Source organism: Pholis gunnellus, assembly GCF_910591455.1.
Source record: "Pholis gunnellus genome assembly, chromosome: 8".
NCBI lineage: Eukaryota > Metazoa > Chordata > Actinopteri > Perciformes > Pholidae > Pholis > Pholis gunnellus.
In genome coordinates, this window is record NC_136534.1 from 21,765,503 (window position 1) to 21,781,901 (window position 16,399).

Sequence of the window (16,399 nt, forward strand, 5' to 3'; positions counted from 1 at the left end):
ACAATTACTAGTCATTAGTTCGGTGTCGAGTGCCCTATTGTTCCTCCCTTTTTAAATGGAGTTTTAACCAAATATCTCAATATACATTCTTCCGAGATATTAGGGAAATCCCATCCAACTCACAGGAACCTTATGTCCTGCAGGAATATTTACTGTAGAAGTTTACAAACCATTTCCCAAAACACTGTTATTTTCTCTATTTTCTTATTCCCAAAAGATATATGAGTGATCTATATCAAATGATCCACACACTCTAACATACCTGGCATCTCTGTGACTTCTTACTTGTTTTCTTATTTGAGGTATCTGAACACTATCGACTATTTCCTTAACGCAGTGTGCACATTGCAGCACCAGTTGAACGATAAGCTGTTGTTCTTTTATTGACACGCAATACAAACCAAACTTTTTTTTATCATAAAAAGTAACCAGATAAATGTGATGTTTGTCTGTTGACTTTCTTTTGTTTTTTTGTTAAATATGAGAAACAGTTCACTGTATAAATCACATTTATATTGTATTACAACTTACTTGGAGAACATTCTTGTGTGATTCGCTCAGAAACGAACTGAGGGGACTATACTACAGTAATACATACTGTAGTTTACAGAGAGAATCAACACCCTGTTGTGCTGATCGCCACTCCCCAGACACATCTTTAAAGAGATGTGCCATCCAGACACACCACCAGTCTGACATGACTCAGTTGTTGGATTATTACCGCTGACCCTTCAATGCTGGTAAAACCTCTATTTGTTTCAGACACATAGAATCAAGTATCAGTACTGCATATACTGATCAAGTCAGGAGTTGTGTATTTAAATCTCAAATATGTTGTATTTTTTGGCTATAAGGTAAGACCAAACTTTCAGAAAACTAATGATAGCAAGCTGTGAAATGTCTGACTTACCTTGTTAGTTCATGCAGTAGATGTGTACATTTAAACTCAAGTACATCAACTTAAACAGTCTTAAACTATTTCAAACTACTGGTATTCGTAACATCTTTATCATTTGCCAGATTTGCATACTTTTACTCTGCTAAATTTCATCTATTTTCTCTGCTATATTACTTTCCATTACGTTATTTAACACATTTACATTTTTTATAATCCTTTATTTAACCAGAAAGACAAAAATATAAATAGCAATATCTTCTGCCAGGGAGTCCTGGTCAAGATTAAATACGCCTTTCAGCTCATTCCAAGTTTGCTGTAATACAGTTGATGATTGATATGTTAGTAGTAATATATAAGAAGTCAACATCTTCATGTTTGCCTCCTCATTTGATAAACTATCAGTGGAGAGAAGTGCATTATTCTCCAGCTACAGTAATATTAAACTGTCCCACACGTTAATGTAATAATGTTAAAATAATTCTTCTTTTTTTTTACCACAAATACCTTTGTTAGTTCACTACATTTTACTCAATTCATTTTTCTTAAATTCTGAATGTGCAATATTTATTTGAAATAAATATAAACTGTGGTATTGATATAATCAAGTAAGTGCTTCTGTGCTGTTAAACATGTTCACAGGCAGGGATAGTTTAGTAACCACTTTTACTTTGTGTGACAATAACCTAATCTAATTTCCCCATTAAAACAGGATTTATTCTGCATTACCCTGGCTATTCATATTGTAATAGTAAACCGGAAAATAGAAATTAATAGATATCCCTTTGTGTCCAGTACTGTACCTCTCTGTAGGATCATCAACCTGACATTGAAACATGACCGGTGCTGGAAAGGTTCTCCTCATATGCTGTCTACTCCAAGGTCGGCTTTTCCACATATTGTTGGCACATTTACTAGGCTACTTGTTTGAATTCTTATTTTTCTGTGAACCGTGGCAGATAGTTTTATTGTCGCTATTGCTTCACCTCAGGTAGCTTATGCCAACACTTTGAAGCCTTCCTGCCTCAGACGGTAGAGGGACTAAGTGGATCCTGTGTGATGGTCCCCTGCGCTTTCAGCTTGCTCTCGGGTTGGGATCACAACCTGGATGATTCCTGTAAAGCCATTTGGAAGAGAGGCTGGAGTCGAACGCAGGTGTTTGACTCCAGCCTCACTGGAGAACACGCGAGCTTAAACGTCCTGCAAGGAAACCTAACGGGCAACCTGCGGGAGAAGGATTGCACCACCGTCTTCCACAACCTGCCGTGGGACCATTATGACAGATATTACTTCAGACTGCAGTGTGACAACAATTTGAAGTTCAACTTTCCAACGAACGTCCTTATCACCACCCAAAGTTTGTGGAATGTCCCCTGTTACTCTTACACATGTAAACAAACCCCACATCCCTTTGGTATCTCTCTTGCCATTTCCTTGTTGTTTTTTTTACTCCTCAGGTTCAATGCCTAAACCGGCCATAACTCCGTCCAGACTAGAGGTAGAAGAAGGAGCTCCAGTGAGGTTGCAGTGCTCGGCTGTAGCTCCCTGCCCCGTTCTTCCCCCAGCTCTGACTTGGACCCCCGCTATGGGTGACACTGAGGAGAACACAGAAACTAAATCTGTGACCTCTGTTATGAACTTCACCGCTTCTTACCTCCACAATGGACAGAGGTTCTCGTGCACTGCTCTCTACAACCGACAAGCTGGCAACAGTGACCTTCTGTATGAAAAAAGTTTGACCCTCCGTGTTCTCTGTGAGTAGGTTTCTCTAGATTTCTGTGAGATATTTGTATATTATGGAAAGTACACATTCAATTCATTGTCTAGAGCTAGATGAGAAGATTGATACCGCTCTCGTATCTGTTAAATATGAAGCTACAGCAAGCGGCTGGTTAGCTTAGCTTAGCACAAAGACTTGAAGCAGTCTAACAGCTAACCCGGCTTTGTCCGAAAGGCAACAAAATCTGTCTTAAGCTCACTAGATTTTCAAAATTCTCTTCCAGATCCTCCAAATAACACATCGGTCAGCTACTCCGGTCCTGTGAAAGAGGGCAGCTCAGTGACCCTGACCTGCAACACCAACGCAAATCCAGCCGTGGACAGTTTCACCTGGTACAAAGTGGATGGAGATCAGGTGACAGCAGTGGGTTCGACGAACAGGCTTTCAACTACGGTCTCCGAAGTGGACTGCAAATTTTACTGCCAAGCCAGTAACGGATATGGAAACCAGAACTCATCCACCACTCAGATAGACGTACAATGTAAGTTAGAGTGAAACAGAAACACGGATGACAAATATTGACCAGCAACATGGACTGAACCCATACTTGTGTGTCTTTTTTTTTCCAGTTCCTCCCAAGGAAACCACAGTAATCGTCAACCCCAGTGGTCCCATACTGGAGGGCAGCTCTGTTTCTCTGCTCTGTAGGAGCCGTGCGAACCCACCCGTGACCAACTACACCTGGTACAAAGATGACGAAGAGGATAAGGAGCCTGGATCAAGCTGGGTTATAAACAGTGTTGACCCGAGCCACAGTGGTGACTACCACTGTGTGGCAAAAAACGAGCTGGGAGAGGAAATGTCAGCACCGACTCAGCTGGACGTTCAGTGTAAGTTGATTTTTCCACAGTAAAGACATTGATTTACACTGATGACAAACAACAAAACTTTCCAGTTTGTTCATATGCTGAATATGGCTCTACTGTTTATCCAGCTGTGGCCACCCGAGCACGATCTGAAGCCAAGACTCAGAGCGCTGCACGACAGTGTCTGGACTGTGGACAGTAACACATTGTTGCATCGCGTGACAAAACCTCAAAATGCTTTCTATGTCAGTGGTCCATCATGACTGAGCTCTGTTGTATGACCACATGTGTGCTAGTGTGTAAATGTATGTGTAGATGTTTTTGTTTGGTTTCTGTCCTTATTCAGACGTCATTTCCAGAAAATGAAAATGTTCTCTCTCCCTTTGAGTTTCTCTGCATACTTGGTGATTTACTTACTTGACTTTCTGCTTCTCAAATTGAAGTTCATGTTCTCGTAAACTCTGACCAGTGCAGCGCTGTTGTCGTTGCAAGAGATGTGAGTTTTTGGCACCATATCTGGTTGTGTTTGTTATGTCGTAAATCTGAGTCCGCCATCATAACTGGTCTAGAAAACCCTATTTTGTTTCACTCCAAAAGGCCCCAAAAGGAAAAATGTGAATATTGTCATAATCTCAGTATCATCCAACACTCTTATTCTGAAAGGTATCACATTGTGTGACACCAACTTAAGGTACTGAATCAAACCATGAAATTACAAATCTTTACAGCCCAAAAACCTGTTGGGGGGGGGGGGGGGGGGGGGGGGGGGGGGGATTGATTATGTATTCCCATTTAAACTAGCAAAAACCTTGGATGACTAACACAAACACTCTCTTTTCAGATCCCCCAAAGAACACCTCGGTGTCAGTTGACCCCTCTGGTCCAGTGCTGGACGGCAGCTCCGTTACTCTGACCTGCACAAGCATCGCCAATCCAGCAGCAGTTAACATCAGCTGGTTCAGAGTGGCTGGAAGAGAAAAGGAGGTGATGGGCTCTGAGCGAGACTTCACTTTCAATGTGACCAAACTCTCGGAGGATCAGTACTACTGTGAAGCTCTGAATGTCCATGGAGCTGAATACTCAGAGCTCGCCAGTTTTGATGTCACATGTGAGATTTATGTATCTATTGTTCATTTTAAGCCTTTACTTTTCCCAACATGTTTGACAAAGCGTGTACAAATAGCCAATTGCCTTTTTCCGTCTCAGTTGCTCCAGAGATTCTGCCTTCTTCACGCTGTGTCAAGATTTTATCCCTGATCCGATGTTCCTGCGACAGCCAGGGGAACCCATCTCCCTCCCTGATTTGGGAATTGGCTGGGGAGGCTGTCAATCACTCTGCCGCCATCCCAATCAAGGAAGTTCCTCTTGGGAGTGTGGGTCTGAGGAGCCTAATCACCCTGTACCGTCTGGACGAAGGCATGCCCTCTCTAGCCTGCCTCAGCATCAACTCACTGGGCTCCCACAGTTTCGTATTCAACGTGTCCTCCAGCGAAACTCAGCTAGGTAGAGGAATCTGCACGATGTTGCATTTGTATTTGGCTTTTCTTTTGTATGATCTGGCTCTCTCTGGTTTTACTGACTGATGTGGTTTGTGGGGACTTTGCAGGCCTCCATGCTTTGTCTCTATTAATCGGATCTTCAGTGGGAGCCCTGGGGATGCTGCTGGTGTGTGTCCCGCTGTTGCTATTCTTTTGCAGGTGAGAAGCATGAAAACACAACTGAAAAGACATGCAGCTAACCCCCTTAATGCTTTACTGTCAACAGGACATTTTGGAAACTGGTTTCAAAATGAGACAAATGCATTTTGAGGTTGTCGTCAGCGATGTGACTTCAAGTTCAGTGGGCAACCATTGCTGCCACAGAACATTGCTAAATACAACCATTAAATAGGAGACTTGTACATTACTGCACATAAACTATTTGCTTTTGTGTTGGTTGTAGGAAAAGGAAAAGAAGCCTTTCACCAAAAAAGGGATTAGTGGACACTTCCGACGTTTTAGTTGCTAATGGGGTGAGTTTACGTCTTACAGTTTCATTTCGGTGAAAACATACAGACGCATGAAAACAGGAACCTTCACACATCCACTATTTAAAGTACCAGTCAAAGATTTCAGGAAATAAACCTGCAGTTGAATGATAGTTTCTTCTCTGTATGTCATGAATATCATTAAAAAGTCAGAGTATATAGTACGCTGTGAAACCATAATAAAAATTCATAGTATAGTATGTTATACAAAATGTCATATGAATGTTAAAGCATAGTATGCCACAAAAATGTCATCATGTACTATGTCATTAAAATTGCATAGTACAGTATGTTATAAACATGTAATAATAGTATGCCATAAAAATGAAATATATGCCATAAAAATGCCATAGTATTTGCATAGTATAGTATGCCATAGAATGTCTGTCATTAAAAAATGCCATAAAAAAAAAAAGTCATAAAAAGTTTATTATACTGTGAACAAAATCTAGCCGACTCTCGGGTGTATTGTTCAGTCTTACTTAAAAGATATAAAGATGAAATGTTGACTTAAATGAAGGGGATGCAATCTAATTGGGCCTAAGTGTGTAAAGAGAATTACTGTCTCTTCTCGTCTCCATTACTAAAGTACATCTCTTGTTTTCTTGTAGACCAACTCATCAAAAGTGGATGTGATTTATGACAATAAAGCCATTCTGGAAGAGGAAGGAACAGTTGCGGAAGATACTGTTCACTACACCAATGTGGACTTTGCTGAGCTCCAGGCTATGTCAGAGGGGAAGCTTGGGGAAGGCGAGATCAGAGGCCTGGCCTCCAAGACGGATGAGTATGCTGAGATCCGTCTGCACTCCAGAGGAAGCAATGAAGGAGACGCAAAGGAAGAAGAGACAGTTGCTGACACCTATTTGGGAAAAGGGAAAGACACTGATGGTCTCATATGATCGGTCAGTGAAAGGGTTATGGCTTAACTTTAAAGGAAATGATATCCAGGAACAAAGAATTCTGGTCTTCAAACAGCTACAGGACTCTACCATGTCAGGAGAGCTCGGTCTGCAGCTGTGGAGGTAGAAACTACTGCAGACGACTTTATTTAAATGAGTAATGCCACACACTTGTGGCTTCAAGTTTAGATCTCAACTTGTGTCACTGTAACTCTTTTTCTTGTTTCTCTTTACAAAACAAAATCACCGTGAAATGAACTTAATTTAGTAGGTAGTTACCCCACAATCAACCATAACAGTAAATGTTTCCTTTAAACTTATGACCTTTATTCTTCTGTGTGATTCAATACTATTGATGAATGCTGCCACGTTTATCATGTTACTGTTTGTATTTCATATTCTAATTGTAACTCTTGTCTCACAGTTCTGTTGTTTTTATCTAAAACCTTTGTGCAGAGTGAAGATGTCACCACTGAGTATGTCACACGTTTTTTATTAATCACTTTGCATTTGTTTTCTCTTAAAATACATACATATGTTTGAGCTTGATTGTAAAAAGAAGAAGCTATTAAGTTGGCAGTTATACAAGAGCTGAATAATTCAAAGCGTGTTATGAAATGGGGCATTATGCATGTGGTGCATTGTTTCAAAATGCATATTTTGGAAACACGCCTCAGTAAAGGAACTGCTGCACAACATTACAACATTAAAGCCACGTCATCTTGTACTGTCCACAAATGTCATAGTAATATCAATACACTTTACAAATATGTTCATTGCCCATGCATACTGTTTTATAGTCATAATTTAGGTGCCATAGGTTTGGATTAAGCTCAAACATTGGTCACTTACAGAACATCAGAGTAGAGTGATAAAACCCTTATTCATCGATTGGCTGTACCTCTAAAGTATCTCAACTATCTCAAATTTTGACCTCAGAGTACTGTGTCTCATCTTCATCAGAGCTGCTGGAGTCTCTGACGGCTCGCTGATGTCCAGGCTTTGCCTTGAAGCTCACCTGTGAATAATTGATCTCTACTTCATCCTCACTGGTGTCTGTGTCATAGTTTATTGGATTTGGAGCTCTGGCTGCGCTGGCGTTCTCGTAGTCCGGCCTTTCTTCATTCTAGGAGAATAACAGAGATTGTCACCCAGATCATTTGTGTCATAACTTCTTATAGTATCTGGATTTTATGCCAGCAAAAATTCATATCAACACACATGTAATGCTTGTGAGGACTGGAAGATGTTTTCCTTGCTTAAGTGATTGTTTTTTTAGGGAATTAATTAAATTAAAACAGGAAACATCTTCTTTGCAACAGTGTTGTGGACACACCGATGTGATATACAGGACATACTTCTTCTTTTCTAGATTTTGAAAAGTAGCATTCCTCTAATTTATTATAAGAGCAAGCACAAAATAGATCAACCATCAACATGATTTAGACATTATTGCCATGATAACACATAATAAGTATTTGGTTCATAGGTTTCTGACCTTTTTAGGAGGCTTTTGCTTGGACACCTTAGCATACACATCATCTTCCGCCTTTGCCGGACGAAGAATTTTGTTTCTAGAATAACAAATACCATCATATATTACATATATTCGCCATGTATTAATACAGTTCTTGTTCTTCTTGTTGTGTCTTAAATAAAAAACATATTCTCACTTTTGCTTATTTCCAAAGTCTAAAGAAGCGTAGTTGAGAGAATCGTCCTGTGTGTGTCCACCTTGCTGTCTGATTATTTTTTGTGCAGGACGACCCTGAGCGGAGACAGACAGAAGACATCAGTGAATGTACTGTAACGAATGAATGGGTTAATTCATGCCTTGAAGAGCAAGCTGTAGGTCCTCTGGTCATTCATTGCTCCACAATACTGAATGCTGAATGCTTTCTGTTCTGAAAACCAGTGAGGACAGAGCTCCAGCACAGCGGGCAAAGCAACTTCAGCTTGATCATTGAAAGACACATCCGGCTCTCTAAAATAGAGCTACACAAACAACAACGGCCAATGCAGATGTTTGCATCGTGGTTTTGCTAACACTAATATTTGTGTTTTATGTGTCTAACTGATATTGTATGGATGCTATAAAAATGCTAAATGCAGTCTTAGTATTAGTATAGTTTTTTAGTAAATTCTTCCATATGCAACTGCTTTCATGTATTGTTTTTTGTGGAATTTTAAATTGCTTGACTCACTTGTTGTCCGGAGGGCAGATTCACAGTACAGTAAACGCTGTTGATGTTGGATGCAGGCCTGTAGAACAACAATGGCGACAGGAATAAAAACATGCATACTCATAATAAATGACAGGGAAGACTGTCATTGTGCCATTTGTGTCTGAAGGTTCTTAATTAAATGGATGCTTTGACTGCAGCATGAGCAGCAGCATCCAACTCTCTGTCCCACAGAGTGTGCCTTGTCCTGAGTGGGGACAGTGTGTGTGTGTGTGGCTGCTGTCTTACGTGCTGTCTGGACGAGGCTGGCATCGTTGGGCATTGGGACGGTGCGTCTGGTCTGGCAAGAGGTCATCTCTGCTCCTGAAAGGCTCTACCATACGGGGGCCGCTCACCCGATTCCTCCCCCCGGCGCCATTCCACCAACCCTGAATTGTTGTACACCGACACACAAACAAAGAGGGTCAGTTTTTTCTGGATCCGTTCGATAAAAAAGTAGAAAGAATTGCACAAATGAGTCATCACCAGAAAACCAAAACAGGGCAGGGTGTTTGTAGCTCCTTGTTGCTCTAATTTCTTCCTCTTGTGTCTGAAAACATAGAGGGACATGATGGTGGTTGTATACACCATTTACACATGCCAAATCATCTGTGAAATGTATTTGTTTTCATACTTTACCTGTAGACGACGGCAATCAAGAAAATGATGAGCACAATAATAACAAAGAGGATGATGAACAGGGTCTTCATTACGTTTCCTGTCGTTAGAAAAGAAAGCATCAGTAGACACAGATGTGTGAAAAAGAAGTAAAGTTTTAAACAGCTGTGATTTAGTCAGATGAAGACACACGGCCGTGAAATTCACTCACGTTCAAACAGACGGACTGGCTCAGACGCTCTTTGATTTATTTCATTTTTTGCGATGCAGTAGTAGGCTCCCGGTTGGTCTGAATACACTGTGTAGTTCTGATGGTGAGACACCTTTTCATCCCTTCCCTCAGCCTTCATCTTATGCCATGAATATTGTGTGACTGGGGGCTCGCTCTGACTGCTGCAGCTCAGCGTCACAGAACTCGTCCCGTCAGGCTGCTGAGGCTCTGCTACTGTTGTGATCTTTGTGTGCTTTGGAGCATCTAAGCAGGGAAATTTAGGATAAAATGATTTACTCAATATCTAAGTGTTCATAGATCATACAGCAACGACGGCACAAATTAAAAAACAATCGAAAGCTTCTGTGTGTAGAGTTAGAAAATGTCTTTTTGGCATCCCCCAGTGGTGTTTTTTAAAAAGACACTGTGGCAAAGCAATGAACCGCCCACACCATTTAACATATGCCACAAGAACAACTGAAAGATGCTGTAACCTCAAATCCTCAAAACCTACAAATCCTCAAAAGAGTGGCTTTAGATGTACTTATAGTAAAATTTCAATTGTTTACATTTTTCTGCAATTGAATAAATAGAACGCTATAATTAAAAAAAAACTGTTGTGCTTGTTATTTTTACTTGGGGGGTTTTGAGGCCAGACATGTGATTTAAAGAAATGTGTCAACCAACAGCAATTCTCTACATCACATTAAACGGTGCCCTCAGAGTTTTAAAAAAAAAATCTAATAGCGCTATGGAGCAATGTTTTTGCGGTGCACTTTCCTGCCAGGTTCCAGGTTTTTTCAGTGACCGTGAAGCTGATAGCGCACCAAAATATGTAACAATGCGCTAGAAAAAGGGAGCCAATGTGGATCTAAACAGTGACTTTCAAAATGATGGAGAATTCAACACGTTTACGAGAATGTGTGGATTCACAGTGTGTTTTGGGGAGAGACACTGAATGTAAACGTAGCTTTGTTTACAAGAAAACTCTACAAGATACCTCAAACATCAATCTTTAAAACAATTTCCATATTTTTATACATCTGTGTGAAATTGGCTTACATCCCTACAGTAACAGACAGCTTAATTCACATGTTCTGCTTTGTGTCTGAAACTTAAATTAAAATGGTTGTGTGTATTTTCTGTGTCATATTCCATCTAGTTTGAGGGTTATAGAAAATCTAATCCAATCTAAGGACCCACTACATTATCTTTTTGCGCTCAGCCCAATCTGTATTCACAATATTTACAATAACGTCTTGTATCTCCTAGTGTGTCTTTGCACCATCCTGAATGCATCAGTCTACTCACACTGGACTGTAACCTCAGTTTGCTTTGAGGCTCCAGTTCCGATGACATTACTGGCTTCACAGATGTACAGTCCGCTGTCGGACGGACTGACAGAGTTTAGAATGAAGGTTCCCGTCTTCTGGAGGATTTTACTCTTGCCGTCAGTCATCTTCATCCAGGTGACAGAGGTCACAGGTGGGTGGGACCGAGCGCTGCAATCTAGAGTCAACGGCATGTTCTCGACCACAACAAGGGCAGGCTGAGCTTTTACGGTCACGTCTTTGGGACAATCTGCATTTACCAAAAAAGATCGTAAAAAAGAAGTGAGTCCGGTATAATGGACGGCATAGTTATTACCATGAAATCAAGTTGTTTTTCTTTTCATACTGAGATTGAATGATTATAACTTTATGAAAATATTTGGTTTTGATGATTTGTTTGATCAGCAAAGAGACAATGTAGCACTACTGAATTACTCACATTCCACCACCAACTTCCTCTGCTTGCTTGTCTTTGAACTTTCGCTGTTTGTGGCAGTACAGGTGTAAAGGCCTGTGTGGGTTGAAGTTACATTAAATGCATGCTTGAGAGTGTTGGGGGGCTGATCATTATCAGGTTGAGTGACATGCAATTGTGAAGACTGATGATTTGATTCGGAAGTCCATTTCAAAGTAAGCATCGAGGGTGGGAAGCTTTCAACAGTGCATCCGATGGTGATGAGCTGACCCTCCCTGACCTCAGTATCCATCGACAGCGTGGGCTCGGTGGGAGCATCTGTAGAGAGAAAGCAGCTGTAAGATTTTCAGGAGGATTCATTCATTGTTTAACATATTATAGCAGCAGTCCATGAAGAGGAGGTCAACTTATGTCTAAAGAGCAGTGAAGAGTTTAAAATTTCAGGTTATGCACTCATGTCTGTCTGTTGAATAGGGCCACAACTATCGGAAATTTAGCTTAGCTTAGCACAAAGCCTGGGAACAGATTCAAACAGCTAGCCTTGCTCTGTAGCAAAGGTAACAAAGATGGCCAACCAGCATCTCTAAAGTCCACTAATCAAGTTATATCTGTTTTGTTTTTCTATTTGTTTAGATTGTTTGAATCAATCAGGTGTAAATGCTGATTTTCTAATGATTAAACTTGATGTAGAAATTTAAAAAACATACTTAAATATCACAGAACATAGTCAGCATTACATAATTACTTACAGAGTACGTCTATGCACACTGGCTCACTATCGTCCCCTGTATTGATGATGTTGGTTGCATTGCACATGTAACAAGCGTCATCTGTTCTTTTTACTGTGCCCAGGTGTAGTTGTTCATTTTTAGTTGTCGTGGACTTCCACTGTGAGGAGTCAATCTGTTTGTTGTTCTTGTTGTATCGGTACCAGGAGTACCTAGACGGCGCAGGATTGGCGTCAGTTTTACAAGAGAATGTAAAAGAGTTACCAACTCCCACACTTTTATCATTTTTACTGATGGTAATGGTTGGCTTCCTCGGGCCGTCTGAAAGAAAGAGTTAACTGTTAGCATGCTTTCTGTGGTGATACAGTCTGTGGATTTATTTCCTTTTCTCTGTCACGATCAACTCTCTGACACACATGCAGCACAAGGAGCTGTGAAACTTACATTCAACTTTAATTTGAAATGGCACTGATACTCCAGTTCCCACAGTGTTAGTGGCTTTACATGTGTAGGAGCCTCTGTCCTCGGGCTCGATTCTCTCAACAACATACTGCTGCGTGTGCTTCTGAGCAACAGCTTTCCAATCTTTAAACCAATCATAATTGTGAGGTTGTGGTTGTGGTTTGCTTCTCTTCACATTACATGTCAAAGTCATTGTATTTCCTTGTCTAACTATGGAAGCAGATGACTTCACCTCAACTTCAGGAACATCTGAAACAGAAGACTTCATTATTTCTTGAGGCTGAATCACAATGAGAATCCTCAAAGATATCTGTAATGTACATCAACTTAATAATTATCGTTCACGATTTTACTTTTCTTTTTTTAAATACCTTAGGAAAATGTCCAAAACGTAGAGTAGTATTAGAAGAGTTAAAACTACTGAGAATCAGAAGCACAAGGAATTAAGGAAAATTAAGGAAAACATAAGAAATACTCACATTTCACGTTAATAATGACTGGATTTGATTCTCTTTCCCCCTGTTTGTTTTGAGCTTCACAATGGTATTCTCCATTCTGTGACTCTGTAATGGATGCGATATTCCATACTGCCCCTGTTCCAATTACTTCCTTTTTATTTTTGAACCACGTAAAGTTTGGTTCTGGATGTCCTTTGGCGGAGCAAATGAGAGTCACAGTACGTCCTTCCACAACGTTTTCAGGGCTTATTTTAGCCGATGCGTCTTTGGGAGCATCTGTGTAAACACATTCAAAACAAGTCAGGAGAAATCAGTCAACACTCAGCAAGATTGGGTGGATTGTTTACAGAAATGAAATATGAATAACAATAGAGCCGGAGTATATATATCCTTCTCAGATACAAAATGTAAAGGTGCATGCAAGTGCAATCGGCTGCCAAAAATGTTTTTATATCTTAATATTATTGCTGAAAACCTCAAGACAGAGTAATTCTGCGATCTAATTCTGATCCTAAAGGAAGGAACATTTAAAAGTAGCACTTTTTATACTTAAGTGAAAGTAGGCCTACAAAAGTATTAGCATCAAAATGTATATAAAGTACAAAAAGCAGTCAATGTGCAGAATGGTCAATTTCAGAATATGCATATTATATTGAATCAAAATGAATGATGCATTAATCTGTACATCACTTTAAAGTTGCAGCTGATAAAGGTGGGGCTTATTCTTTTTACTGTATATTCAGCTGGGTTACTTGTGAATTTCACCAAAGGATCAATAACGTTTTATCTAAGTTACCGTCCATCACCGGTAACGATAGACAAGACATCAATAGACTCCATTCGTCAACTTACATTCAACAGTTAAACTGATATTGCGAATCAAATATCTGTCTGTGTCATCTGTCTGGCATGAAAACGTCTTCCCATCATCCTGCCAGTTGACAGTAAAACTGACTGTGGTTCTTTTCTGGTTTTCATTATTGTGTCGAGCCGCTGAGAGCTGAGTTGGAGACAAACCTCCAATTTGTGGAAGACATGAACTCAAAGTGGAGCATGTGAGGGTTATAGTCTCATATTCTTTTACGACAGCCGGTTTCTGAAAAGTGATCAGGCACGGATTCTCTGAAAATATATAAATGAGGCAATATCAGCAGAAATATCACAGTGAATACACAGAATAGCCAGTGTTAGTAAACTATGATTAATTCAGTACAAATACATATTATAACACTCATTATGCCCGTAGATACATGTATCATATCATCTATCATTGCATCATTACTAAGGCCCACTGACATACAGGAGGAGGAGGGAGAGCTGGCCCCATTCTGATTCTTTTATATTTTTGAAATTGTTTACACTATGACATCATGACTCTTTCAAAATGTTTTGACATCCTGTAACTGTTTTCACAAACAATCTTTTTTCAATTCTTGAAATATGACTGGTTTCTTGTAAAATTGTAAATATGTTTTTGAATGTGTGACTTGTTTTTCATGTAATCAAGACTTTAATCCTGCAGCAGAAGGACTTTTAACTCTATAATTATTGGTCTCAAAATATAGAAAATGTATTCTTGACTTTTTTTTTTTAAACATTGATCATATTACTGAATCTCAACTCAACCAAATCAATCATTTCTGCCTCCAGACCAGCTCATCTTTTAATATTTGAATAACTCATTCATTGCTATCCATTTTCTGAAAACATCTTCCAGTATTCAGTATTACCTTCAACTTCTAGCCTCACTGGTTTGGTATGCCACTTTTCATTTCCAACAAATCTGAAAGAATAGTTTCCATTGTCAGTTTTTTTCAGATCGCAGATTGAAATACCGCACTTTTGTGTGGTTGCAAGATAATCGCTCCAACTTGAAGATGGAGAACCGATATATTTCACTCTGTCTGCAAAGCCTGCACTGACAGGACGTTTTGTGTTATTCGTGCTGTAAATGACAGTGCCAGTCAAAACTTCTTTATCCCAATGTCCATCCTTTATCCAAAACCAGTATGCATCAACAGCATTCATGCTATAAGTGACTCTGCATTTGATTTCAATGCAGGACCCCTCTTTAGCTTTCAGGGGAGTGCCATCGAGTGTGAAGAAGGTTTTTTGGCCAGAAGAAAAATCTGTGATGGTGAAAACACAAGTGGAAAAGTCATAAAGTAAGTGACTTACATTATTTAATACAAATCTTCTTAAAGTATACATTGTTATCACAGTGGAGTAATACAATTCCTACTTTTTATTATTGCCAGAAATACCAACCACCCGACTGTCTGAGCATTCATCGTTGTGTGGCACTAAAGCTTGATATCTGAAACACAAAAACAAAACAAAGAAGTTTGTGTACATTATTGTATCATCGTAACGCCATAGAGCTGCTTCTTCTTTTTTACTCTGTAAAGTAGCCTTGATACCAAGTATCAAGGCTAGGTTTTTAGTTATTTATTCAATGCAAATCAGCTTCTCTCTCTTCTTCTTCTTCCTCTTTTTTTTCTTTTCATTTTTCAAGTTGTTTGAGTGTTCTGCGTTTTCTTCCTCATTTCAAGATTGTTGGGAATCCTCCAGCAGTGCAAACATAAAAGCGATCTTATCTTTCATAACTTGCAAAATATCATTATGTTTGAGTAAGAAAAAAAATGATATTAGGCAAAATATTAAGGCTCCATGTTGTTGTGATTCCCAGCGTAGTTGCAATTATTGTGACTTGATACATCAGAAGCCAAACATTACATTTGAATGGTTTACTGGTTCAGTTTCTTTTTTCTTTCAAACCTGAAATAGGACTTGGAGGAATGTCAATGATATTTGACATCAGCTGTTTGTTTCAAACACTTTCTTTTCTGCTTCACCAGGCGTACATTTAAAGAAGACCCATAATACACTTAGAGAGCAAACAGTACAATTAATTTATTTTACAAAGTTATTTATCTCCCCAAATATGTACACAGTGTTTTAAAGGCTTCATATACAGTAAATACTCCACTTACACATGCCACTGTATGCTTGTGCATACAGCAAGAAGGTAATTTGCTGGAGAAAGTTGAATCCAAATCACTGATAACTTAATACATTTTCCCATTCAATGAAAAAAAAAAATACTTCAAAATCATAACTCAACTCTCTCAAGACACAGACATCGTACCACCTTGATGATTGAAATAAACCTTCACAGACATAGATGACGATTTTCTGTTATATTATAGTCAAATAAAGGAAATATTTTGGACAGAAAGATGTAAAAATAAGCTTGTTCTTACCTCAGATGATCCACTTAAAGCACTCTGTAGCACACACCATCCCTCCTACAGTAAGAATAAGATTAAGAAAAGGAAGTTTTCACAGTTGACCTAAACTCTTGTAAAATTTGCATACCCCATCATGCAAGCCAGAGAACACCATCTTTTATAGTTGTACTGATGAAAATATTGTAGTATTTTCTCCTTACACTTGCCTGCTGCATGCATCTTCCTCTCACTTCCTCTTTAATGCTTTTTTTTTTAATAGTGAAAGTTACGGTTCAGGGAGGGCCAACTCTATTA

At 39.4% G+C, this 16,399-nt stretch overlaps 2 protein-coding genes across 3 annotated transcripts; one reads left to right on the forward strand and one right to left on the reverse strand.

Annotated features, from left to right (window-relative positions):
* Window positions 1-1,731: 1,731 nt before the first annotated feature.
* LOC306699714 (myelin-associated glycoprotein-like) lies at window positions 1,732-6,409 on the forward strand (the record flags this gene model as incomplete). The annotated part of the gene is made up of 10 exons (XM_079164435.1): window positions 1,732-1,777; window positions 1,887-2,252; window positions 2,353-2,649; window positions 2,899-3,156; window positions 3,245-3,505; window positions 4,323-4,589; window positions 4,688-4,984; window positions 5,088-5,178; window positions 5,423-5,492; window positions 6,119-6,409. The coding sequence occupies 10 exons, from the start codon at window positions 1,732-1,734 to the stop codon at window positions 6,407-6,409; spliced, it is 2,244 nt and encodes a 747-aa protein (XP_079020561.1).
* A 483-nt stretch (window positions 6,410-6,892) lies between these two features.
* On the reverse strand, window positions 6,893-16,160 carry LOC306699973 (B-cell receptor CD22). 2 transcript variants are annotated; one of them, XM_079164821.1, is made up of 17 exons: window positions 16,118-16,160; window positions 15,097-15,171; window positions 14,585-14,983; window positions 13,707-13,976; window positions 12,876-13,130; window positions 12,379-12,645; window positions 11,956-12,255; window positions 11,231-11,524; window positions 10,772-11,041; window positions 9,461-9,724; window positions 9,271-9,349; window positions 9,118-9,181; window positions 8,881-9,020; window positions 8,614-8,671; window positions 8,083-8,177; window positions 7,908-7,983; window positions 6,893-7,535 (listed from the first exon to the last, which is right to left on the reverse strand). In XM_079164821.1, exons 2-17 carry the CDS (start codon window positions 15,143-15,145, stop codon window positions 7,332-7,334), a joined length of 3,084 nt encoding a protein of 1,027 aa, XP_079020947.1. In that variant the 5' UTR covers window positions 15,146-15,171; window positions 16,118-16,160; the 3' UTR covers window positions 6,893-7,331. The 2 variants fall into 2 exon arrangements, with proteins under 2 accessions (XP_079020947.1, XP_079020948.1); XM_079164822.1 differs by lacking the exon at window positions 16,118-16,160 and having other exon boundaries at window positions 15,097-15,844.
* Between the last annotated feature and the right edge of the window lie 239 nt (window positions 16,161-16,399).

What these genes read in the sequence shown, in the direction of transcription:
- LOC306699973 (XM_079164821.1), bottom strand. Translation starts at nt 15,145, where the DNA reads ATGAATGCTCAGACAGTCGGGTGGTTGGTATTTCTGGCAATAATAAAA. An exon ending in ATTTCAAATTAAAGTTGAAT is followed by an intron (nt 12,256 to 12,378) that starts GTAAGTTTCACA and finishes TCTTTCTTTCAG; the next exon opens with ACGGCCCGAGGAAGCCAACC. An exon ending in TGCCCTGTTTTGGTTTTCTG is followed by an intron (nt 9,021 to 9,117) that starts GTGATGACTCAT and finishes ACAACAATTCAG; the next exon opens with GGTTGGTGGAATGGCGCCGG.